At 32.4% G+C, this 26,087-nt stretch overlaps 2 protein-coding genes and 1 pseudogene across 2 annotated transcripts; 2 read left to right on the forward strand and 1 right to left on the reverse strand.

The window, feature by feature from the left end:
• Positions 1-8,557: 8,557 nt before the first annotated feature.
• Positions 8,558-12,849, forward strand: SSTP-2 (subtilisin-type protease precursor). Its single transcript, NM_001249582.1, is given in 9 exon segments — positions 8,558-8,823; positions 8,907-9,151; positions 9,282-9,393; positions 9,541-10,051; positions 10,959-11,059; positions 11,256-11,498; positions 11,599-11,713; positions 11,782-11,992; positions 12,253-12,849. Coding segments are annotated over 9 exon segments (2,301 nt in total). The 5' UTR covers positions 8,558-8,617; the 3' UTR covers positions 12,810-12,849.
• A 7,027-nt stretch (positions 12,850-19,876) lies between these two features.
• Positions 19,877-23,198, forward strand: SSTP-1 (subtilisin-type protease precursor). The gene is made up of 9 exons (NM_001251323.1): positions 19,877-20,110; positions 20,205-20,464; positions 20,566-20,677; positions 20,863-21,364; positions 21,445-21,548; positions 21,703-21,948; positions 22,061-22,175; positions 22,286-22,496; positions 22,592-23,198. Exons 1-9 carry the CDS (start codon positions 19,902-19,904, stop codon positions 23,143-23,145), a joined length of 2,313 nt encoding a protein of 770 aa, NP_001238252.1. The 5' UTR covers positions 19,877-19,901; the 3' UTR covers positions 23,146-23,198.
• A 526-nt stretch (positions 23,199-23,724) lies between these two features.
• LOC102665130 (uncharacterized) lies at positions 23,725-25,938 on the reverse strand (annotated as a pseudogene).
• Between the last annotated feature and the right edge of the window lie 149 nt (positions 25,939-26,087).

Below are 26,087 nucleotides of genomic sequence, written 5' to 3' on the forward strand. Positions count from 1 at the left end.
GAAAATATTAACTACTTTTCATATACTGTTACTATCATTATTATTTGAAGTTTTTATTATTATTAATTTGAATAATTTAAAATATTGAAAACATTAATTTTATAGCAGTACTATTGTGTACATTCTAACACTCATTTTCTATAAATTTAATGGCTAACCTAATATAAAATAGTGTATAAATTAAAGTAGTGGTAATAGTTTTAACAAAGTTTAATGAATATAACTTGAGTGAAGGTTTTTATGATAAAAGAAACATGGAACAATAAAAGGAAGGAGAGTAACTTTGGAGGAAGAAATTGAAGTCTTCTTGGGTCAAACAAAAATAAAAAGAAGCACTCAAATTTTTCTCATATTTGGGTCATTGCACTCAAATAAAATCCGCCCCGATTCGATCAATAATGGGATTCTTGGTTAGAAGCGAGGTTCTGTGACATGGACATCCAACAAAACTCAATTGGTCGGTTGGTCTGATAAAATTCTCGATCGAATTTTGAAAAGTCTTTCTCATTATTCAAAACAGTGGAGCTTTCGATCAAGATGTTCTCGCCTTACCAGTTTGGGCTCTTGCTCAAAAATATATATTGGTGATCTCTTTTTTATTATTTGATCGAACAATTCCTTGAGCGAGTTGACGATAATATTTACAAACTTTAAACACATTGTTTAGAGCCTCAATACAATTTTTTTGGATAATTTTTGTTACAATTAATATTACGAAAATCAATATTTGATCGAATATCGCTTTTTTTTGGTGTTTCTTGGCGAGTCAAGATCATCTGCAGACATCATTCAAGCAGGGAATGGAAGTGATGATGACACTATTATATCGAGTAATAATAGTCCATTCGAAATTTACTGGTACTATGTATATGTGTATTCATATAATAGAATTCAAAATCAAAGTAATAACAAAACTGTTCCATTTTTCATTGGCATCTTGGACTCAGTTTATCAACAGTAATCTATAATATCAAGACACGTCATTAGAGTTCTAAAAGATATACAGTCAATAACGAATTATATATTAGTACTCGATTATTACATCATTTCAATGATATTTAACTAATGGATTCAACAAAAACGATATATTTATGTAGGTATATGGCCAGAATCGGCAAGTTTTAGCGACAAGGGTATGGATCCTGTTCCATCCCGTTGGAAAGGCACATGTATGAAATCCTACGACTTCAATTCATCTAACTGTAACAGGTAAAAAAACAGAAAAGAAAAAGCGCCACAAACAGCCTTGAATCAAGCTTAAATATGTAATCCATAATAATATATGCTGAATTTGATTTTGAATTTTTTATTAGGAAGATAATAGGAGCAAGGTATTACCCCGATCCTCAAGGAGACAGTGAGTATGTGACACCAAGGGATAAAAATGGGCACGGAACCCACGTGGCATCCACAGCGGCCGGAGCCACCGTGCCCGGTGCATCATACTACGGTGTCGCGGCGGGGAGCGCCCAAAGTGGGTCCCCAAAATCACGATTGGCGATTTACAAAGTGTGCTTCAAATATGAGTGCCCTGGCTCCGCTGTTCTTACAAAGTGTGTTTGACGATGCCATTGCTGATGGAGTGGATGTGATTTCTCTGTCGGTTGGTTCCGATCAGAGTTGAAATATGACACAATTGCCATCGGAGCATTCCACGCCGTTGAACGCGTCATTCTCGTGGTTGCCTCCGCCGGAAACAACGGACCAAGCTTAAACACCGTTGTCAATGACGTACCTTGGATTTTTACCGTTACAGCCTCTTCCATAGACCGCGATTTTAAGTCCAACGTTGTCTTCGGCCATAAACTGATCCAGGTATTTAGTATTTACTGCTTCGAGTATTTCATCAAATCATTCAATACACATCACAAATATGCACAAAAACGTATACTAGTATATCACAAGGGAAATGATTATGCTCGTACTCTCTTAACAAACTCACTCGAAGCAGTAAATACTAAATATCCAAATATGATGAAATATATTTTAATTATAAAAAAATGTGTTAAAAGATTATGTCACTCTTGACTAATATCATTAAACTAATAATATTTTATGTGTGTTAGATTATATGACGATTAAGATTTTTAGGAATATAATTAATTTAACATAATTTTAAAAAAATATTTAATGTAACATTAGTTTTATAAAATAATATATTTGAAAATTCTCAACTCAAACGAAATATTCTCAACTCTAAATATTCTCAACTCTAAATAAGACTTTGTTTCTCGGTAGCCTGATATTGCAGCACCAGGAGTTAACATGCAGCATGGATTGGCAACGGCACAGAAGGTGTTCCAAAAGGAAAAAAGCCCTCCCAATTCAACATCATATCGGGAACTTCCATGGCATGCCCACATGTTTCAGGACTTGCAGCTACCATAAAATCTCACAATTTAACTTGACACTCCGAGAAACAGCAAGAGAGTGTAGAATAAATGCAACAAAAGTATATTATTGCCTTTCATGTTAGTTCGTATTATTCTCTTAACTCTTAGTTGCACTGATCAATGTTCTTGGCAGCACCCTCGGATGCTGTTATATATTGGGTCTTCCTCGGTGCTTAATTGTGTCAGCACTCAATAGCTTGGGATTAATATTGGTTAAAAGAAAAGGTGCAATATCTGCGATGGCGGAGTTATTGCATGCTTATTCCTTATGCGTACTGCAATTTCGCGTCAAGCACTCTGTCCACGCAAAGTGCGCCAATATTTGATGAAGATTTAGTTACCAATACCATATAGGAAAATTTTGACCTTTTTTACGGGTATAGTAATTAACAATTATAACCAGCAATATCACACATATTTGACCTTTTTTATCATCATATATACGACGCTAAGATGACATGATAAGGATTTTAAGATTAAAAATAAAGTTTTTTTTATTTTGTATTGTTTTAAATCATATGATTTATTTTTTTTACTTTTACTCTTTAATAACTATTTTTATGACACTTTCATATATAAACTCGATCACACATAATAATATTGGCTACTTTTATTAAAATACTTTTTGATAATCTTAAAATAAAAATATTAAAAAAAATTCTTAATATATTAAAGGTTAAATATTTTTATTAAATATTTTCAGTTTTAAACACTGAATAATTTTGAATGGACGGAAATTTTCATAAATATGATTTGTATAACATAAACTTGCAATTATATATATGAGTGCGTTCTGACGCACAAATTAAAAAGATTATCAAACTGGAAATTAATCATGTGGCTGAGGGATGGCACCCTGTTAAGTTGGCCATTTGTGGAGAAATGCTTATCTTATTTGTCAGACAAATACAGAGGAGCCGAAGGTGTTAGTTTTGTTTCTCAAATCTCAACAGAAGAGAAATGCTCATCTTTTTGTTTAGTTATCTGTCTCATCAATCCATATGCGTAATTCATCGATCAGAATTAATTATTGTAGTGCGCCACTATTTCCATGTTCCACATTTGATCTTGTGATAAGTATGCAGTATTGCTCGATCTATCTGCACAACCGCATAGGCCTCTATGGTAGTGAAGATAAGTGATCCAGATTAATTAATTAATTATTAGGGAACAAAATGTCCTAATTGGGTGCAGTATCAAATCTCAATGGCGTTGGCGAATCAATGTTTCAACTGTTAAGAGAATTCCATCATAATAAGGATGACGATGAGAGGGTATGTACATTAATTAATTTGCTATGCTGGAATAATGTGATGAAAATAGCCACGCGCGCTTATATATATGAAAATGAAAATAAAATGTGGCTGGGCGTTTAAAAATTAAAATCCCAAATTTTTTTGGACACGCTATAATATCAGTTGGTACACCGTTAGTAATGATGGCGAAACATCCAGTTGCACCATTTTGCTGCTGCTGGGAGCGAGTCTTTTTCCACAGTTTATTCATGTAACATTTATATAAAACTCGTTGTTCAATTTCTCAACCCAGTGTCAAACAATTGACCAGTCTAAAGGTACAAGCAGATCACTTCTTTGACGGCATTAGCTACTTTATATGTCATTGCCTCTAATTCTGCTTTAAATAACAAATATGGGTCTATAAAAGTTAGAGAAATGTTATGAAAATATTTTCTAACGTGTTTTTCCTGATACATTCTTTATTATTAATTGAAAATTATATATTTTTTTTAATATTTCTCTTTAAAGAATTTTTGTTATAATTTTGTAAAAAAAAAAAAGGTATTCTTCCTAAATAATATAAACAAGTAAAAAAAAAAATCAGGAAATAACAAAAATTTTCAACATAGAATTTCTAAATTCTAACATAATATACTTAAATAAGTTCGTTAGATTTAATTAAATTAGATTGTTGTTAGGGAACTAATAGAAATTCAATCCATTTCATAAAAAAAATGTGACCTACCTACTATCCAACAAAACTACTTACTAAAATAGAAATTTATTATTGTATCAAAACAAATAAATATTTACTAATCTTATTAATATTCCAATAAATTTATCTAATGATTAAAGTTTTGTTTAACAAGTCATTTTAGCTATTTTTTAATTTTTTTGTTTGTCGAAATTTTTGGTTTAATTGGTTGACAAACAAACATTTTTAAGTAATTTGTAATGCTTTTAAAAATACTATGTAATGTTTTTTAAAACCTTAATTTTTAATTTTTTATATTTTATTCTTAAAATATTTATTCAATCTCTTTATTATCCTTTTTAAATATGTCATTTATATTTTCTAGCTATTTTGAGTTTCTAACTAAGTTTCATTGAACATAACATAAGTGTGTATTAATTAAGAAAATGTTCGATTTAATTAACTTCAATGTAACTTTCATTTTTATTTTTATTTTAAACATTTAAACGTATTCTTAGAAATGTTAAAAGTTAACCAAACTTATTTTTATATATACCGATAAATAATATTATCAGCTATAATATTTCTAGAAATAGGATTTCCGAGAATGAAACGCATCCAAAGAATGGCATCCTTAAATACTATGTGGTGCAATGTTGGTGGGGAAAAAATGCATGTAGGAGACATTATAGGTACTCCACATTTTCCATTCCAATTGCTGATACCATTATAGCATCCAAATTGTTATGGTTGTAATTGAAAGGGGATCGCTGTGCGGGCTTTGCAGTGAGCTAGCTGTGCAATCAGTGGGCTGGTGCAGCTGGGCTTCATGAAAGACAAAGTGCACTGGAAAAGAAGAAAAACAACTAACTACGTAGTTAATTTGGAATCTTTACTGTCTTGGGGTCACGCATGATTGTTGATGTGTGGGATTGCTTTCATCAAGTCTCATTGAATCTATTACATTGATCATTGATGACAGTCGTTGATCCTTCATATTAGAGTACGTATTATTTTGGATTTCTGAAATTATAGTGAATCATCAATCTATTAATGAGGATTTTATATTCTTAATGATAATTTTGAATAATGTCAACTTTTATAAAATGTCCATATATGAAAAATGTGTTTTTTAACTAGTATTTTAAAATTAAAAAACATTAAAAAAATTCTACCAAACACTTTTTTTAATTACTCGCTCTCTATTTCAAAGAAAAAAATTGTTTAAAATTTTCTTTTTTCATTTCAAAACTTGTTTTAGAAATCTAAGCCCTAGTAAAAAATATTACTGTCAATTATACCCCCAATTAATGATTATATATGTCTTCTATCATTTTTCTTTTCCACCTATCATCTATTAACCTTCTCTCTTAATTACCATAAATTAAATTAATTATTGAAAATATTTTAGTTACGGTGTAACAAAGAAAATTTTATAGATGTTTTTTGAGAAGGCAAAAAATATTATTAATCTGAATGTTTTCTTAACTTGTGTGCATTTTGAAATGGAGGAATCATTAGTGAAATATTTAAATACCAAAAAGAAGAGGTTAGCTTCATTTCCAGTATAATAAAAAAAAAGAACTTATGTTCATTTATTCATATTTAACTACTTAGTTAATACAAATGGACTTCGAATTACATATTTACCATTACTCCAAGTAATCGATCCAAATAGATCTTCCTTCAACGTGATTAAAGTGAGGGAAAAAACAAGTTGGTAGCTTAGTTTCTTACTAATTCTCGAAGATTGGAGTTTGTTTGGAATCAACTTGACATTTACCCCATTGGGAGCATCGACAAGAGGGGAGTACAGTGTTTCGTCCTCTTCACCAACGTTTGTGACAATTCTAGTCACTTTCACGACTCTTTTCCCTTGGAGATCGGAGATTGCTATGGAAGGGTAGTTGATGTTGGAGATATGATGAGAACTCGAATCCTTGGGGTAACTGAAATTATTAGGAACATTTCTGGAGATAGTCTTAACCAAGGTTATATTAAATCCAACGTAACATAAGTACGTACCTAAAGTTCATTGCAGAGCTTCACCAATTAATTTGAGGGGTTCAGAATAATAAATAATATTTATATACCCAAAATTTATACTATGTAATTGTATTAAATTGTACTCATATATAAATTATTATCGTATTTGTAAAGGATGAAAGCTTATAAAAATATATTGAAACACAGGAGTAAAAAAATGTTATTATCGTTATTAATTTAATATGTACTATTTAGTTCAAGCTTTTGCTATGAGAAATACAATATATACTTCAATACATCAAAACTTAAAGTACGGCTCTTTATTCTTTCAAATGCTTAAAATTATTAATAATTAAATCAGAATTAAAGTTTTGAGCTATTTGTTATTTTTTTTATGGTTGATTGTTGTACCTTCTAAAAATATTACTCTAAATTAATATGAAAATAATTATTTAACTCAGAAAAAATAAAATAATAAGAAAGTAATAAAAATACCAACATATTAAATTAATCAATAGATAAAAGGATTTTTAACACATTTTATTGTAATTAAATATATTTATTAATATAATATAAAATTAGTGCGTTTAAATATTAATTTGCATGGCGAAAATTATACATTATATTAATTAAGGGGGCAATTTTAGGTTACTCTTTTTAACATGAAAAACTAATCTCCAATGACATAAGAAGTCGAACCCAGCGTGAAGTAGTAGAATTTGTGGGTCACCGGTGAAGCATCCATTTTTACCGTTAGATTTATTTATAAAATATTCGATGGCTGAGATGAAAGAAGGGATACTGATTCAATTGGTAAGCTTTTAATTTGTTTTAACTTTTTTTCCTATATTTTTCCATCACTCATCCCCATCACCGTTTTGATTTCCTCATAAACCACCACCGTGAGCCCCCGCCATTCCCGCAGTGACCACCACACCACCCTCGTGTTGAAGAAGATTTGGCAATATTAATTGTAGCACTCCTTTTTCCTTTTCTCTCTCGCTGTGGGCAAGAAGAGCTTCTTCTTTGCCTGCTTCTTCCTGGTCTATGTCATGCAACACAAATTTTGTGTCTTCTTTTACTTGTGACTTCATTTAGACCTCTAAGCAGGGCATATATCTTATCCTTTCAGTAGAGAAATTAAGACAACAAATGTTCCCAGGAACTCTACGTATATAGATTCATCAATATTTCGCACATGGCTCCATTGGCATTTTTTCTGTGAACTCAAAGGCTTCTTCATCCAAATGCCCAATGCTGTCAATCTTGTCTACTACATTCACAAATGTTGCTTTCAGTTGGCGTCACGCCCTAGCCGTAACTATCGAGACCAACGCTACGTTCTCAAAATTCTATTTCAGCGTTTTCTTGTAGTGAAATCAAACTACAAAATTAAGATTATATTAGTTTAGTTTAAATATTATTTTCAAATCGAACAGCAATTTTCTTTTGTGATAGAATGGAATATATATATATATATATATATATATATATATATATATATATATATATATATATATATATATTTTTTTTTTTTTTTTACTTCAAAATTAATTCAAAACGAGCCATAAGCACATGTTACTATCTGGTTGCTACCTCCACCCTTAGTTGTCGATTTTCAAATGATTCCTATATATCATTTGAAGATATAGTAGGCAGCCATATAGGAATAAACATGCAATAATTCCACCATCGCTGATTGTAGCTTTTCTTTAACAGTAAATCTCAATGGCTGCCGAGTGCAATAATTCTACCATCGCATGCATACTATATCTTCAAATTATTCTACCACGGCATGCAATAATTCTACCATCGCCCAGCTGTAACTCACTTAAATGAAAAATGGAACTGTTCTGATTGGTAAGGATATGGAAACTTTTTCGCTCGACTGAATGACATGGTGTATATCAGTTTATATATGTATATCGATTGTCAAGCTGTAACTACAAATTGATATATGTATTGTGTATATAATCCTCGCAATGCATTATATGTAACTTGAAATTATGGTATATACTGTGGTCAGCACCATGTCCATGTACAAAATTTCCATATATGCTGGCTAGTGGCTACTATATCTTCAAATGGCGCACTTTGCGTGGACCGAGTGCTTGAGGCATAATTGCATTTGCAGTGCGCACAAGGAATAAGCATGCAATAATTCCACCACCATCGCAGATTGTACCTTTTCTTTAACAGTAAATCACAATCGCGGCTGATTGCTGACATAATTGAGCACCGAATGAAGTATAAATAACAACATGCGATGGTGCTGCAAAGCACACTGAGTGCAACAAAGTGTTAACATGAAAGGCAATGATACACTTTTGTTGCATTTATTCTACACTCTCTTGTTGTTTCTTGGAGTACGAAGTTCATCTTCAGCAGGGAATGGAAGTAACGATGTCACTAACCGTAAAGAAGTTTATATCGTGTATATGGGAGCCGCAGATTCAACAAATGCTTCCTTCCGGAATGACCATGCTCAGGTTCTCAATTCAGTGCTAAGAAGGTACACTTATTATTATGTGGACACCAATTAATTAATTTGATTATTGATTATATTCTTACATATTTTGTGTGAATGAATTGAAGGAATGAGAATGCTCTAGTACGGAACTACAAACATGGTTTCTCAGGGTTCGCAGCTCGTCTATCAAAAAAGGAGGCAACCTCAATTGCTCAGAAACCTGGTGTGGTGTCTGTTTTCCCTGACCCAGTTCTGAAACTCCACACTACACGGTCATGGGATTTCCTCAAATACCAAACTCAAGTCAAAATTGACACCAAACCAAATGCGGTCTCCAAATCTTCTTCCGTCATTGGTATCTTAGACACAGGTTATCAATAATTTAAAAACAATCATATTTACATTTGTAGACGTCATTGATTATTTACATAACAAACAATTACCAAATATTTTTAAAATGTTAATTGTTAACACAAAAACGTAACATTTCACAATTTCAGGTATATGGCCAGAGGCGGCGAGTTTTAGCGACAAGGGTATGGGTCCTGTTCCATCTCGTTGGAAAGGCACCTGCATGAAATCACAAGACTTCTATTCCTCCAATTGTAACAGGTAAAAAGATCCACAGCCCCTCCAAAAAGATAGGAACCCATAATAAATAAATAAAGGCACATATATATATATATATATGTGCCTTTATTTATTCTCTTTCAAAGTGTCCGTACATCTTTATCTTTTTACTTTTGAATGGATATATAGGAAGCTAATTGGCGCAAGGTATTATGCTGACCCTAATGACTCGGGGGACAACACGGCTAGGGATTCTAATGGGCATGGAACCCATGTGGCGGGAACGGCAGCTGGTGTTATGGTGACTAACGCATCTTACTACGGTGTTGCGACAGGGTGTGCAAAGGGTGGGTCCCCAGAGTCAAGATTAGCGGTTTACAGAGTGTGTTCTAACTTTGGGTGTCGTGGGTCGAGCATTCTTGCTGCGTTTGACGATGCCATTGCGGACGGAGTGGATTTGTTGTCGGTGTCACTAGGTGCATCCACTGGGTTTCGACCCGACTTGACGTCCGATCCGATTTCGCTTGGAGCATTCCATGCTATGGAGCATGGCATCCTCGTCGTCTGCTCTGCTGGGAACGATGGACCCAGCTCCTACACCCTTGTCAACGATGCACCTTGGATTTTAACTGTTGCAGCTTCCACCATTGATCGAAATTTTCTATCCAACATCGTCTTAGGTGATAACAAAATCATCAAGGTACATACTAAATTGAATATGTAGACTCTGTTGTGTGAGGCTTTGATTTGATCTTTGACCATTTGAATGGAGAGATAAAATTTATTTTAAGAAATTAATCACTCTCTAGTTCTAGTGAGATATCCTTGACTCGCATAATAGAGAAAACTATAATATAATAGTTTAATGACTATGTTATGCCTGATAAAAAAAAATACCATTGACCAGACAAAAATAATTTTTATTATAATCTAAAAGCGAACAAATTTCTCGTATGAAATTATTTGTAATTTGACAATAACAGCCTAAAATGCTTGATTATTTTCTCTAACAACAATCTATAACTTATATAACCAAGGATAATTATCCTACTATTCATTAGTTCTATTATTTTTTTCTATTTCAATAGAAGGGACAAATAATAGTGTAAAACTAAAAATTCTATTTATTTTAGTTTGGATTCTTTTGTTCTCCTATGCTTTTTTTTGTTGTTAAAGGCCTTGCCCATTCCTTTTTATTTTATTAATCAACTTTTGGACTTATTTATTTTATTTTATTTTTGTAAAAGACCCAATCCATTGCTTTATAACCAATTTATACGTACATTATCTTTTGTAAATCATTTTTTTTTTTGTTGGTGAACGGCAAAGAAAGGGTATAATTTTTATCCTTCTCAAAGGAATGGGCAAAAGATATATTAATGTTTTGAAAGATAATGTTTTGATGCATTAATATTCATTTTACGATTTTGCTGGTGAATGTTTTGAAAGCATTATTAGTTAAAGAATATTAATGCATCATATTATGCGTTTTTAATTAATTAAGAAATATTAATGTGTTTTTTTTTATGTTTTCTTGTTTTTGTTTTAAATGGGTACAGCTCAACTAATGTCATCTTTGATCATTATTGATAATTATTAAACTTCAGGGCAAAGCTATAAATCTATCCCCTCTTTCAAATTCTCCCAAGTATCCCCTGATATACGGTGAGTCTGCCAAGGCGAATAGCACCAGCTTAGTTGAAGCAAGGTATGTACGCAAAATCTACGACCTGTATATGTGAAAAACTTGGCAATTAATCCGAAGCTCAAACCTCAAGGGTTTGAAATTGGACAACTTAGAGAATCAAGTAATCAACAAAGGAATAACAAACATGTTTTTGATCAGTTATCTGTCACAACTCAAAACCTCTAAGGCAAAAAATTAAATCATTTGTTAAATGCAGACAATGCCACCCAAATTCATTAGATGGGAATAAAGTCAAAGGAAAGATCGTGGTCTGTGATGACAAAAATGATAAATATTCAACTAGAAAAAAAGTTGCCACGGTGAAAGCGGTGGGAGGAATTGGTCTGGTTCATATTACTGACCAAAATGAAGCAATAGCATCAAATTATGGGGACTTCCCAGCAACGGTCATAAGTTCAAAAGATGGCGTCACAATCCTCCAGTACATCAATTCAACCAGGTAAGGATATTGGCACTTGAAAGAAGCAAACATTTTTGGTTAATTTTAGAATCTTGTTTGATCACGGGTTATTTTATTTTAATTGTTTGTGCATATAAAGCAATCCAGTGGCAACTATTCTAGCAACAACATCAGTTCTTGATTATAAGCCTGCTCCCCTGGTGCCAAACTTCTCATCAAGAGGGCCTTCATCGCTTTCAAGCAATATTCTCAAGGTATGAATATCATGATAAACTATCCTAAATGTTCAACACTAAACAGAACCTGCATTATTGCTTTGTAGCCTGATATTGCAGCTCCGGGAGTTAACATTCTCGCTGCATGGATTGGAAATGGCACAGAAGTGGTTCCCAAAGGAAAAAAGCCCTCACTATACAAGATAATCTCAGGGACTTCCATGGCTTGCCCGCATGTTTCAGGGCTTGCAAGCAGTGTCAAAACACGCAACCCCACTTGGAGTGCCTCCTCAATCAAATCTGCCATCATGACTTCAGGTCACCCATTTTCATGAATATATAAATCCAAAGTTTCACTTAACGTTTTCTAGTTTCGTGACGTTGCACACCTTATTGCTGCCTTTTTATACTATCAAAGTGATAGTGCATTTTACACTATAACTTGTTTCTTATAAAAAGGACCTTATAGTATAATCTATTTCTTGGACTACAATGTACTTAATTATAAATTATAAATCAATATTCTTTAAGTAACGTGATATAGCAATGTATAAACTTATCTTTCTGTATATATGCAGCAATTCAAAGCAACAACTTGAAGGCTCCCATAACAACGGAATCAGGGTCGGTAGCCACACCTTATGACTATGGAGCAGGGGAAATGACAACATCTGAACCATTGCAACCGGGGCTAGTTTATGAAACCAGCTCCGTTGACTACTTGAACTTCTTGTGTTACATTGGATTCAACGTAACCACGGTTAAAGTCATCTCCAAAACCGTCCCTCGTAATTTCAATTGCCCCAAGGATTTGAGCTCTGATCATATCTCTAACATCAACTACCCTTCCATAGCAATAAACTTCAGTGGCAAAAGAGCCGTGAACTTGAGTAGAACTGTTACAAACGTTGGCGAAGATGATGAAACAGTGTACTCCCCCATTGTTGATGCTCCCAGTGGAGTGCATGTCACATTAACTCCAAATAAACTTCGGTTTACGAAAAGTAGTAAAAAACTAAGCTACCGAGTTATTTTTTCATCAACTCTGACCTCCTTGAAGGAAGATCTGTTTGGATCTATTACTTGGAGTAACGGTAAGTATATGGTTCGAAGTCCTTTTGTGTTAACTAAGTGAATTTAAAAGTAACGATGAATAAATGCTTCTTCATGCTTTTAGTTCAGTGTTTACTAGTATCATTCTCTATTGACAAATAAATTAGGGGTGCCAGTTTGTGATATTTGTTTAATAATTAATATTCCAGGTAATCTAGTGTTCCAAGTGTTTCGTAGATTTTCAAACGGATATGTAAAAATTGAATGCTACCTATTATTTCTACCTCGTCTCACAACCAAGTTATTATGCTTGACTTCTAACTTACTATTAGCTATCCAGTTATGTTGATCATTTTGAATTTTAAAAATAAAACATTTAAACCTTTATAAACCTATCTTTACCGGGATTCTTAGAGCAGAATTACAGATCATCGCATATAAAGTACCTAATGTCATATGAGAGAATTGATCTGTTTCTACCTTTAGACTGGTCAATTTGACACGAGAAATAATCATACACATGGGGATTTAGGAATTTAAGGAGTTTTATATATAAGAATTGCATGAAAAATCGATCTCTATATTATATACTTTGGAAAAAGACTCTAACCAGCAGCTGGATGGTGCAACTAGATCTTGATGTTTCACGGTCATTATTAACGGTGTACCAACTGATACTAGCGTGTCCAAAAATTTGTGATTTAAACACCCAGACATATTTTGTTTTCATTTTCATACGATTAATACGCATAGCTCCGACATCAATGTAGATATTTTCATTATGTTATTCCAGCATACCAAACGCCTCATATCCCATAAGCTTTGTATACAAATGTGCTGCCTCTCCTTACATGCCATCCCATCATCGGCGTTATTGCGATGGAATTTTCTTAACATTTGAAACATTGACATACCAACTTTATTGATATTTGATATTGAACTGATCAATTAATTAGGACATTTTGTTTCCTATTAATTAATTAATCTGGAACACCAGCTACCAGTCAGCCATATAGGTATGCGGTTATGCACTTATGCAGAGCAATACTGTATACATATCACAAGATCAAATGTGGAAAATGGACATAGTGGCGCACTACAATAATTTTTATGACTCATGCATATGGAGACTGATAACAAAAAAGTGGGCACATACATCCAACTTCATCACTTGAAGACTTGAGATTTGAGAAAGCACACTTACGTACACTAACACCTTCAATTCCTATGTTAGGAGAAAAATATATAGCTTGCATAATAATATATGCAATTCTCCTCAAATGGGTCTATCCATTCCAATGGGCTTAAAATACGGCATCATAATTGACGAGTTGATTCATTGGTAAAAAAAGTCACTAGATCTTTGCCCCATAAAAACAAAAAAATATTGATATTACGTACCAAACACAAAGTTGTGTATAACTTGCATTTCCCCAATGTTTCCTATCATCTAATTCACTCATGTGTGCCTTCATCGTCGCATAGTTAGGTCTATTTTTTCTTTTTACATTTAAGTTCAGGGTCTTTTTTTAGCAATTCTTTTATTATTTTAGTTTTCTTTTATATTTTTATTTTTAGTTTCTTGAAAAACAAAAACCCAATTCACTCATGCTGTACAGGTAGGACTTATACTCAATATCATTGATTAATCTGAAATATCTTCATAACAATTATTCACATATTTGATGATAAAAAAATTACAAAAGAAACTTTATTTTTAATTTTAAAATTCTCCCTCAAAGCCACGGATATTGTTAGTTTATTGGCAAGTGCACCAATTTGTTCAAATAGTATTTTAAAATAAAAGTTCGAGTGTCGAGTCTATAGTAACTTTGACTATATTCATAATTTGTATATGTCCAATTTTAAGCAATTAATGATTTAAATTTGATATTTGTTGAATAATGATACAAAATGTAAAATTCAAGTGAATGACAGGATGAAGTGACATAAAGTGCTTAGAGAGTTTACTTGCATGTGAAAAAATTTTAAAAAGAAAAAGACTAAAGTTAAAATGATAATGCAACCAGATTAATACTTCTAAAGTAAAGAATGTTTTGTAAATATATTTTCAAACAATTTAAATATTTTTATTTGACTATATTAATATAAATCATCTCTAATCCATATATTTTTTAATATTATACTCTCTTTTTTCATTTTATTTTGATATACTTTATGTTTTAATAACTTGAATTCAATATGATTTTGTTTATCAATTATTTTTGGATTTGTACGTTACTTATATAAAATTTTATAAGTTTTTTAAGTTAGTATTTTACAATATGATTTTATAAATTTTATAATTGGTTAAAGATGTCTTTAGACAGACTTTGTTTTTAAATAGGTTCGTAAACCAAGTAAGACTTTTATGTAAATTGGGTCCAGCCTTTTAAAAAAGTCTATGACAGGTAATGAATCAAACTCAAACCTTGCGTATTCAACTCAAACTGAACTCAACCCTAATAAAGTTTTACTTGACTCGGCTCATTTCCACCCCTACCCATAACAACAGAATTGGGATCATTAGCCACACCTTATGACTATGGAGCAGGGGCAATTACAACATCTGAACCATGGCTAGTTTATGAAACCACCACCTTTGATTACTTGAACTATTTGTGTTACAATGGACTTAACATAACCATGGTCAAGGTCATCTCCGGAACTGTCCCCGACAATTTCAATTGCCCCAAGGATTCGAACTCTGATCTAATATCCAACATCAATTACCCTTCCATAGCAGTAAACTTCACTGGCAAAGCAAACGTGGTCGTGAGTAGAACTGTCACAAGCGTTGGAGAAGAAGTGAAACAGTGTACTTCCCCGTTGTTGAAGCTCTCAAAGGAGTATTTGTCACATTAACTCCAGATAAACTTCAGTTTACGACAAGTAGTAAAAAACTAAGCTACCAAGTTATTTTCACACCAAAGAAATCCTTGAGGAAAGACCTGTTTGGATCTATTACTTGGAGTAACGGCAAATATACGGTTCGAAGTCCTTTTGTATTAACTAAGTAGTAGTGAAATTAAAAGTAGCGATGAATAAAATGCAAACTAATTAAGTTCTTCATGGTGCCTAGCTACTCTCTAGTTTTCATTATTTCTTATTCATTTTTTCTCTATTTTAATTTAATTAATTATAGTTTCAGCTTTCCAAATATACTTTTTTTTTTCTTTTACACGAAGCTTTCCTACTTAATTACTACCATGTTTACAAGTAAAATTAGTTCTAACTTACTCACAGGCCTTTTGATCCAGCTTAATATAAAAAAGAAACGAATTACATCTTTGCAAAGGGTAAGTGTTTGGGGGTATATTTGTAGGGTGCACTGATAATGTATATTGAATTATGTACGAATTTTCTGCTGTCAAACTAATATACACCTTGTACTTAGTTCTGGTTTCTAATAATAAATTCCATATTTACTCATAAAAAAATATATTAAATGTAACGCGTTTCAACTACATTAATGTCATGGCGGGATGGAAGTAACCTCAGTTTTTACACCGTTGGTAATTCAACACCAATTTCATGCTTCAGATACAAACTCCTCAAATGTCATAAAAGATGGATTTTTAACAAAACTTGTACAAGGTAAGGGGTCAGTGAGCTAATGAAATAAGGAAATATAAGTTTTCTGCTGCTTTAACGTGACGAGTTTGGCTGTTTGCGCCATCTAAAATTTTAGTCTGCTATAATTAATTGGTGGGCAGTAGATGTTAGAAGCCAATAAAGGAAAGTATTATGCCATTGGAGTAATTCTAATCCTCCACCCCCTTTTAGATTGATTTGATTGAGGTGGAACCAGGAGAGAGAAGAAGAAGAAATAACAGAAAATAATAGATGTAATATTATATAATGAAAAAGGTGGAGAGAAATAGAAAATATAAATACATTGCACGCCAAATTATTTTTTCATTTTTCAAGTAAGCTGCTACCAAATTTAGGTAGTGTTAAAAGATATATTATATATATGAAATATAGGTCCGATTGCTTAAAATTTATTTGTTTTAAACTATTTATTTTAATAAAATTATTATTTTTTTAATTTTTTTAATATGTTTATTTAAACTGATTGTACTTAAAAATATTTATTTATTTTAAGAAACAAATCTTATCAATTTGTTTCTTAAAAAACGTTTATCTAAAAATCGTTCATTATTAAGTTTAAACAAATTCACTCATAATTAACTTAGTTTCCAATTTAATTTTATCACCCTAATTTTATTACTTTATGAATTTTATGATTCAAATTTTTTTATTTTTACATATTTTATCATCATATTAATAACAAAATAACACAGTTTTACAAAATATGATAATAAAATAATGTTATTTTATTTTTTTTAACAAGTCAACAGTGTTAAAATGCACACAAATTTGAAATGATAAAAATTTTTAAAAAAACTTTGAAGATAAAATTTCAAAATGATAGTAAAATTTATAATTAAATTAATATTTTTCCAAATTTATATACTCACAAGTTACAAATATGCAAAACCCATTAGAGAGTCAGAGAAGGAAAGACATTTAAGGAATCTAATGGAACAATTCTTTTTAGAGCATCTCAAATGAGTAGCTTTGAGAAGAGAAAGTAACGTGACTTTTCTTATTTTTTTATTAAATTTTTTACGACTTATTTAAGTTGTTGTCCATTTATTAAAGAAGAAGAAAAAGTCAGTAACTTTTCTCCTCAAAGTTATTTAATTTTTTATTAAACTAATTTGTTAGATCTCAAATTTTATTTCATTTAAAATAAAACATAATTTAATTTTCGTCTCTCTTCCTTATTGTATCATTATAAAAGTAGGAAAACAAATATAAATTAGAACAAACATAATATTAATTAATAAGAATAATTTGTTTGTTGCTTTGAATTTTCTATTCTAATAACATTAGGTAGTAATAAAATTAAGTTGAGTTTCATTTTTTTGAAAGAATTAACTTAATAATTGTATATTTTTGTTTAAGTATAATATTTTAGATAATGTATTATCACATTAAAAATTTAGAGTGATAGACAAATTATGTTTATTAATCAATATTATGTTTATTTAATTGTTTGTTTTAAGTTAGGTTTGTTTTCATATTTTTTTTAGTGTTTTTATTATAATGAGAAAAAAAATGGAGGATAAAAGATAAAAATTATATTATATTTTACTCTTAAATAAAACAAAATTTGGAGTCCTAAAAATTAGTTTAATGAAAACTTGTTGACATAGGTCTAATCTATTCAATAATCATGTTAGCTTATTTGTGCTCTTGGACTCCTTCATTAACGGTAATAGATGAATGAATTTATTGCATTTCTTTCACTTTTGATTACTAAAATTTAAATTTTCATTTTTCGAAAATGAATTCGTTACTATTTTATACATTTAAAAATAAAAATGATTATTTCATCTTATAATTATCAAATAATATGCCTGTGATGATGATTTTTTTCAAAAATTGAAAATGTCTTATTGCCTAGTTAGGCTATAGAATCTTTTTGGCTCATCTCAATCGCATGGCGACATGGTTACCGCGTTCATTGGGTAATTATATTTATGTATTTAAATTAATTCTATTAAAACCAATTCTATTAAAGCTGAAAACTAAAATGACACTTAATTTCTGTAAGAGTCGTGTAATTAGCGAGCCAGAGTAATGCAACCAAAGAGCTTCTTTCCCCACCTTAATTCCTTTATAATGAATTTGATTGATACCATACATAGCTAAGCTTTTTTTTCTTTCGATTTACATAGCCAAGCTTTAGCTGCTATATATAATATGTTGTTTATATAATTTTGACATGTTGCATTACATGTTACTAACTGGTTGCAACCTCCAGTTTTGGTTATCGAATATATGCTGGCCGGCACCAACTACAAAAAATTTCTGTATGGCTGGCTACTAATACTATATCTTCAAATGTCTCACTTTACATGGACTGAGTGCATAACGGGCAATTGCAGTGCTCATAAGGAATACGCATGCAATCATTTTATCATCGCAGATTGTTGCTTTTCCTTCACTGTAAAAAAAAATAAAAATAACAATTAATTGAGCACCGAATGAACTAGACCGATTGCATGCATTATAATACATGAAGAAAATTATTTATACTAATCTTTTGTTTCAAGTTTTAAAGTTGACTTTTTTGTTTTACAAGCACAATAACAATCAAATAACCAATAATTTAATCATTAAAAAGATAAACAAACTCATTAGATAAAATAATAATTATGATAAAATATGTTTAAGTCCTCTATATTTAAGTTGAATTTTGTTTTTAGTCTTTCAAATTGTGCATTTTAGTCTCTGAAATTTTATTTTAAAAAAATAGTCTTTGGGCTTACTCTCCAAAATTTGCACATTTTAATTTTAGGTTATTGATTAAAGATTAAAAACATTTTTTTTTATCAAATTTAGGGACCAAATTACTTGATATAAATACTCAAGAACTAAAAACAAATTTCAATAAAAATATAAGGGATTAAAAATATATTTTATTCTGATAACTAACAATCATCAAATTTTATGACAATCATATGTAACCTTTTATAATATAATTGTAAGAATAATTAATTTTAATAAATAAATAAATAAATGAGACTTATAATAGTAAATACATATGTTTGCCTAGGTAATAACAATGATAACAAGTAATAGAATTATCATTCTTATTGTATCTATTAATTAATATATTATTAGATGTATTAATTAGTATATATATTTTTTACTATAAATAGTATATATTATTAATTATTATACATTTATTAAAGTATATTCATTAAAGATTTTGAGGGAGGGGAGCTGAAGCCACTAACCCCCGTAAATCCGTCCTTGCACAAAACACGACATGAGAATGGTTTTGTATACTCCACAATTTAATATCCAATAAAATAATTTCTTTTTTATTTTAATTAGGAAACTCCAAGATTGCTTTAACTTATACAAAATCTGAATAACACAAAAAAATAAAAAATCGGAATTAAATGTTGCCCGATTGTTGACTAACTTATACAAAATCTTATTTAAATGCTTAAAATCGTGTCATAATATAATGAATATATATTTGCAAATATATATTTATTATATAATTGCAAATATATATTCTAATTTTGAGTATAAATAACAGCATGTGAGGGTGCAGCAAAACACACACTGAGTGCAACAAAGTTTTAACATGAAAGGCAATAATACACTTTTGTTGCATTTATTCTACACTACTCTCTTCCTGTTTCTTGTAGTGTCAAGTTCATCTTCAACAGGGAATGAAAGTAACGATGACACTAACAGTAAAGAAGTTTATATCGTGTACATGGGAGCTGCAGATTCAACAAAAGCTTCTCTTAAAAATGAGCACGCTCAGATTCTGAATTCAGTGCTAAGAAGGTACGTATAATTACATAATATTATTATTATATGGGCACCAATTAATTAATTTGATGATTGATGTGTTTACATATTTTGTGTGAATGAATTGAAGGAATGAGAATGCCCTAGTACGGAACTACAAGCATGGTTTCTCTGGGTTCGCAGCTCGTCTATCAAAAGAGGAGGCAAACTCAATTGCTCAGAAACCTGGTGTGGTGTCTGTTTTCCCTGACCCCATTCTGAAGCTCCACACTACACGTTCATGGGATTTCCTCAAAAGCCAAACTCGTGTCAATATCGACACCAAACCAAATACGCTGTCCGGTTCTTCTTTTTCTTCATCAGACGTCATTCTTGGCGTCTTAGACACAGGTTGTCCATAATCAAAAAAAAAAAAAAAACATGATATATATGTGTGTGTTTCATTTTTTAAAAATGTTAATAATAATATATACAAAAATGGAATATTTCAGGCATATGGCCAGAGGCGGCGAGTTTTAGCGACAAGGGTTTCGGTCCTGTTCCATCCCGATGGAAAGGCACCTGCATGACATCAAAAGACTTCAATTCCTCTTGTTGTAACAGGTAAACTAAAATGTGAAACCATAATAATAATAATAATAATAATAATAAATATATAAAGGCGAACGTTATTAATTATTAATTATTATTAGAAAAAAGGTGATTTCAGCTTGCTGTTTAAGAAGGTTTGGAATGAATCCTATTTAATTAGGTAGTGGATGGAATAACGGTTAGGTTTGTATTTATAGGAAGATAATTGGCGCGAGGTTTTACCCTAACCCAGAGGAGAAAACGGCAAGGGATTTCAACGGACATGGGACTCACGTTTCGTCGACGGCAGTGGGCGTGCCGGTGAGTGGCGCATCGTTCTATGGTCTGGCGGCGGGGACGGCAAGGGGTGGGTCCCCTGAGTCAAGGTTGGCGGTTTACAAAGTGTGTGGGGCTTTTGGGTCATGTCCTGGGTCGGCCATTCTTGCGGGGTTTGACGATGCCATTCACGACGGAGTGGATATCTTGTCGCTGTCGCTCGGTGGATTCGGTGGAACCAAAACCGATTTGACCACCGACCCGATTGCGATTGGAGCATTCCACTCCGTCCAGCGCGGCATCCTGGTGGTCTGCGCCGCCGGGAACGACGGAGAACCATTCACCGTTCTCAACGACGCACCTTGGATTTTAACCGTTGCAGCTTCCACCATCGACCGTGATCTTCAATCCGACGTGGTCTTGGGTAATAACCAAGTCGTCAAGGTACCTACATATTCTACTTTAAATCGGTGCAGTGCAACTAATGTCATCTTTTCTCATCGTTGATAATTATTAAACTTCAGGGAAGAGCCATAAATTTCTCCCCTCTTTTAAATTCTCCCGATTATCCAATGATATATGCTGAGTCTGCTGCCAGGGCAAATATCTCCAACATAACTGATGCAAGGTACGTACTCTAAAAACCATTTGTCGTTTCGTATTGGACAAACTTCAAATCAAGCAATCAACTAAGCAATAACAAACAAGTGTTTCATCACCAATTATATGTAATACTCATATATAACCTCTTAGCAAATGATTAAATCATTTGTCACATGCAGACAATGCCACCCAGATTCATTAGATCCAAAAAAAGTCATAGGGAAGATTGTGGTTTGTGATGGAAAAAATGACATTTATTATTCAACTGATGAGAAAATTGTCATAGTGAAGGCGTTGGGAGGAATAGGTCTGGTTCATATTACTGATCAATCTGGATCAGTAGCATTTTATTATGTGGACTTCCCAGTAACAGAGGTAAAATCAAAACATGGCGACGCAATCCTCCAGTACATCAACTCAACTAGGTAAGGATATTATATAGCACTTGAAAGAAGCAACATTCTTGATTAATTTTAGAATTTGCTTTGATCACGAGTTATTTTCTTTTAATTCTTTGTGCATATATGTAATATAAAGCCATCCAGTGGGAACAATACTAGCAACAGTTACAATTCCTGATTATAAGCCTGCTCCCCGGGTGGGTTATTTTTCATCAAGAGGGCCTTCATTGATTACAAGCAATGTTCTCAAGGTATGATATGACGATCGATAGAATTATACATATCAATCATCATCCTCAATATGCTCATTGCTCAAACACTAAACAGAACATTCATTCTTTCTTTCTTTCTTTCTTTCTAGCCTGATATTGCAGCCCCGGGAGTTAACATTCTCGCTGCATGGTTTGGAAATGACACATCAGAGGTTCCAAAAGGAAGAAAGCCCTCACTATATCGCATACTCTCAGGAACTTCCATGGCTACTCCACATGTTTCAGGGCTTGCATGCAGTGTCAAAAGAAAAAACCCCACTTGGAGTGCCTCCGCAATCAAATCTGCCATCATGACTTCAGGTCACCCATTTGATAATGTGATCTAAGTAAGTAATGTGATCCAGCAAAATGTACCATACCAACTCATATCATTCTATAAATTAATATGTATGCAGCAATTCAAAATGACAATTTGAAGGGTCCCATAACAACGGATTCAGGGTTGATAGCCACACCTTATGACTATGGAGCAGGGGCAATTACAACATCTGAACCATTGCAACCGGGGCTAGTTTATGAAACCAACAACGTTGACTACTTGAACTATTTGTGTTACAATGGACTTAACATAACCATGATAAAGGTCATCTCCGGAACTGTCCCCGAGAATTTCAATTGTCCCAAGGATTCGAGCTCTGATCTCATCTCCAGCATCAACTACCCTTCCATAGCAGTAAACTTCACTGGCAAAGCAGACGCGGTCGTGAGTAGAACTGTCACAAACGTTGACGAAGAAGATGAAACAGTGTACTTCCCCGTTGTTGAAGCTCCTAGTGAAGTAATTGTCACACTCTTTCCATATAATCTTGAGTTTACGACAAGTATTAAAAAACAAAGCTACAATATTACTTTCAGACCGAAGACCTCCTTGAAGAAAGATTTGTTTGGATCTATCACTTGGAGTAACGACAAATATATGGTTCGAATTCCTTTTGTATTAACTAAATAGTGAAATTAAAAAGTAGCGATGAATAAATGCAAGCTAAGTTCTTCGTGGTGCCTACACTCGAGTCCTGATTATTTATTATTCATATGCCTTCTGTTTTAATTTAATTTATTATACTTTCAGCCTCTCTAATATGTTTTTTTCTTTTGCAAATATATAAGCTGACTTACTATTTACACTCAAAATTAGTTCCAACTTATTCACTAGCCGTTTGCCCTCAGCTTAATTAAAAAAAAGAAATGTGATTTAATTACATTAATTATAGCTGGATCGTAGTAACCTCGGATTTTTACACGGGTTGGTAATTCAACATCAATTTCATGCTTCAAATGCAAACTCCTCAAAAGTAGTTGCAGACTAAAATGATGAATTTTTAACAAAACTTGTACAAAGGTAAGGGGGAACTAGGGAAGTGAGCTCATAAAATAAGGAAACTGTTTCGACTGAGTTTTGAGTAAGGTGTGGCTGAATTTTGGCTTGAGTTGTGGTGAGCTGTAGCAGAGTTTCGACTTTGTTGTGGTAAGCTATGACTTAGTTTTGACGAATTGTGGTGAGTTGTGGTCGAATGGAATCTTGGATCTCCTAATCCGGTGTAGGAGAAGTACCTACAAAAAGGACTCCAACAATCAACTCAATTGGATCCGAGATACTTATGTATCGATGTATGAAATGATTAAAACATACCTTGTTGTGTTTTATTTATGTCAATATATACATATTCGACATTAAGGAGGTTACACTAACTAGATAGTCCTCTAAGCGTTGCGTGATCGTGAAAAGTTAGTGATCATCACTATCGAGTTCATAGGTTGTACGGTACATAAATCCCACTAATCGAGTAACTATCAAGTTCATGGGGGTTGTACGGTACATAAGTCTGTCAGATTCCCATGATGGGTATTGCTAAGTTGAATAAATCGGGCATATACATTACACGAGTTTAAGATGATTTAATTTTCCTTATATATCATTATTTTATACTGGGTGAGTGTTTTCTTTGAAAAACTGAGGTGTGGATCCAACCTCTTGAGAAGTGCTTTTAAAAAAATGAGGTTTGGATCCTATCTCTTGAGAGGTGCTTGAAAAAGCTTATCAAAATAGTTATTGGCATTCAATGTTGTTTTCAACCGAGGGCAATTAAACACACCTTTGATTAGTGGGCAATTGAAGTTAGAAAGAAGCTTATAAAGGATAGTATTATTATACTATTACAACCAAGCAAACAATGTTTACTTCAAAGTTGATACCTTATTGATATAATGTATTATTTACTATGAGTTAAAATGTAATTTGAAAAAAAAAATGTAACTGAAAATGTTCGGATGATTTTCATATTTTGTAAAAAAAAAAAAAAAAGAAAAAAAAGTTATTAGGCTAATTTTTGCAAAGTACATTTTGGTATGAAAAACCAAAAACAGAAGTAATGCATTTTGTGCCATGGCAGAATGCAGAGTATCTACCCAGGATTCATTATGAACAACTTAATGCTAAGCATCATCAGTTAACCCCCCAAATTAATCTTGAAAGCTACAATTCTATTCTAGATTTCCATAATGCATCAAGAAAGAAAACCAAACATGTTTTCAATCAAATAAATGTATATATCAAAAAATGATTAATACACCTGATAAAAAAATGAGAACTCGGCCATACCGGAAAATGCATAGATATTTATCAGTAAGCAGTTAGATCGAAGCATTGAGGCAGCTGTTTTAGATTTCCCATCTATTCCCAATACAAGACTTGGCTTCAAACAAGAATTATTACCCATGTTAAATTTTAGATACGATTCAGCCTGAAAATGAGCCTCATTTATTGAATTTCCAATCATCCCACTGAGACTCGTTCCCCAACCAAATGAATCTTCAGAAACATCAGATATGGTTACACCCAATTGAAAATATTTGGGATTTAATTTGTCCATCTCGACCCAACCTCCAATCTTTGTAAAATCATCAATTTCAGACTCTGCCATTAGGCAATAGAACCAGCTGACACACTCATCTTTGTTCCCATTGATGGCAATACTTCACGTACTGCCTCAGAAACTTCATCTTCATATTGCTTGGACAAGACTAAAGGAATTGTAAAAGCTCCAAAATTTCCTAGTTCCTTTGACGATAAAGGCATGTGGTGAAGACCCAGAATAGACAGTTTTGTTCCTCTAGAAAATTGATACACAGGTTGCCCAAAGGTGCTACATCTATTCTCTGTCATATAAGAACTAGGTGGCATTCCCAGACCAGTTCCAAGTTGGGCCAATGAAGCAATAATATTCTGACTTTCTCACAGTTATGCCAATAGCAGTACCATTGTGCAGGTTGAGAAGAGGTGACCCAAAATAGGGTAAATCTGTCAAAACTTTTCCAACCTAAATGAGCACAACACCATGTCAGCATATCAATGGCCTAATTAGCAAAGGCCAAAGGGTAGAGTGGAAAAGAAAGGGCTCAAAAACATTTTTTCTTTTACTAACAAAATGGATGTATCAACCAGCCAAACAATATAGTCATTGCAGTTTACTAAAATCCGTGCCTCCAAGAAGAGACATAATAATAGCTAAGATGATTTTGAAAGAACTATATCTTAAGTGAGCAATCGAGTTTCATTTATAGTGAAGAAATTTGCAAATCCAGCCAGACAATAGGAAGGCAAAGTAAACTATCCGTAATTCATCTACATAGACACGTGACTTGAACTCAAGATGATGAACCCCATACAAACCACATTCACACATAAGAATACTTTTGTTGCAAAATTTTCAAGGCTAGACTTTGTGTTTCTAACAACTAGCATGTTTTTTTATGTTTCCCAATATTTTTACACAATCGGTTGAAATAGCACACTTGCAAAATTATCATTCTATGGTCTGGTAGTTGTTCCCTAGTAGATGAGACTTCAGGAATAAGGTTTATATTGGAAAATCATTCCTAGATTTTCATCTC

This window comes from Glycine max, chromosome 6, assembly GCF_000004515.6.
Source record: "Glycine max cultivar Williams 82 chromosome 6, Glycine_max_v4.0, whole genome shotgun sequence".
Classification (NCBI taxonomy): Eukaryota; Viridiplantae; Streptophyta; class Magnoliopsida; order Fabales; family Fabaceae; genus Glycine; species Glycine max.

Coding starts and splice junctions, on each gene's coding strand:
- SSTP-1 (NM_001251323.1), top strand. CDS start 19,902: ATGAAAGGCAATAATACACTTTTGTTGCATTTATTCTACACTACTCTC. Junction 20,465..20,565: donor TCTTGGCGTCTTAGACACAG/GTTGTCCATAAT, acceptor GGAATATTTCAG/GCATATGGCCAGAGGCGGCG. Junction 20,678..20,862: donor AATTCCTCTTGTTGTAACAG/GTAAACTAAAAT, acceptor TTGTATTTATAG/GAAGATAATTGGCGCGAGGT.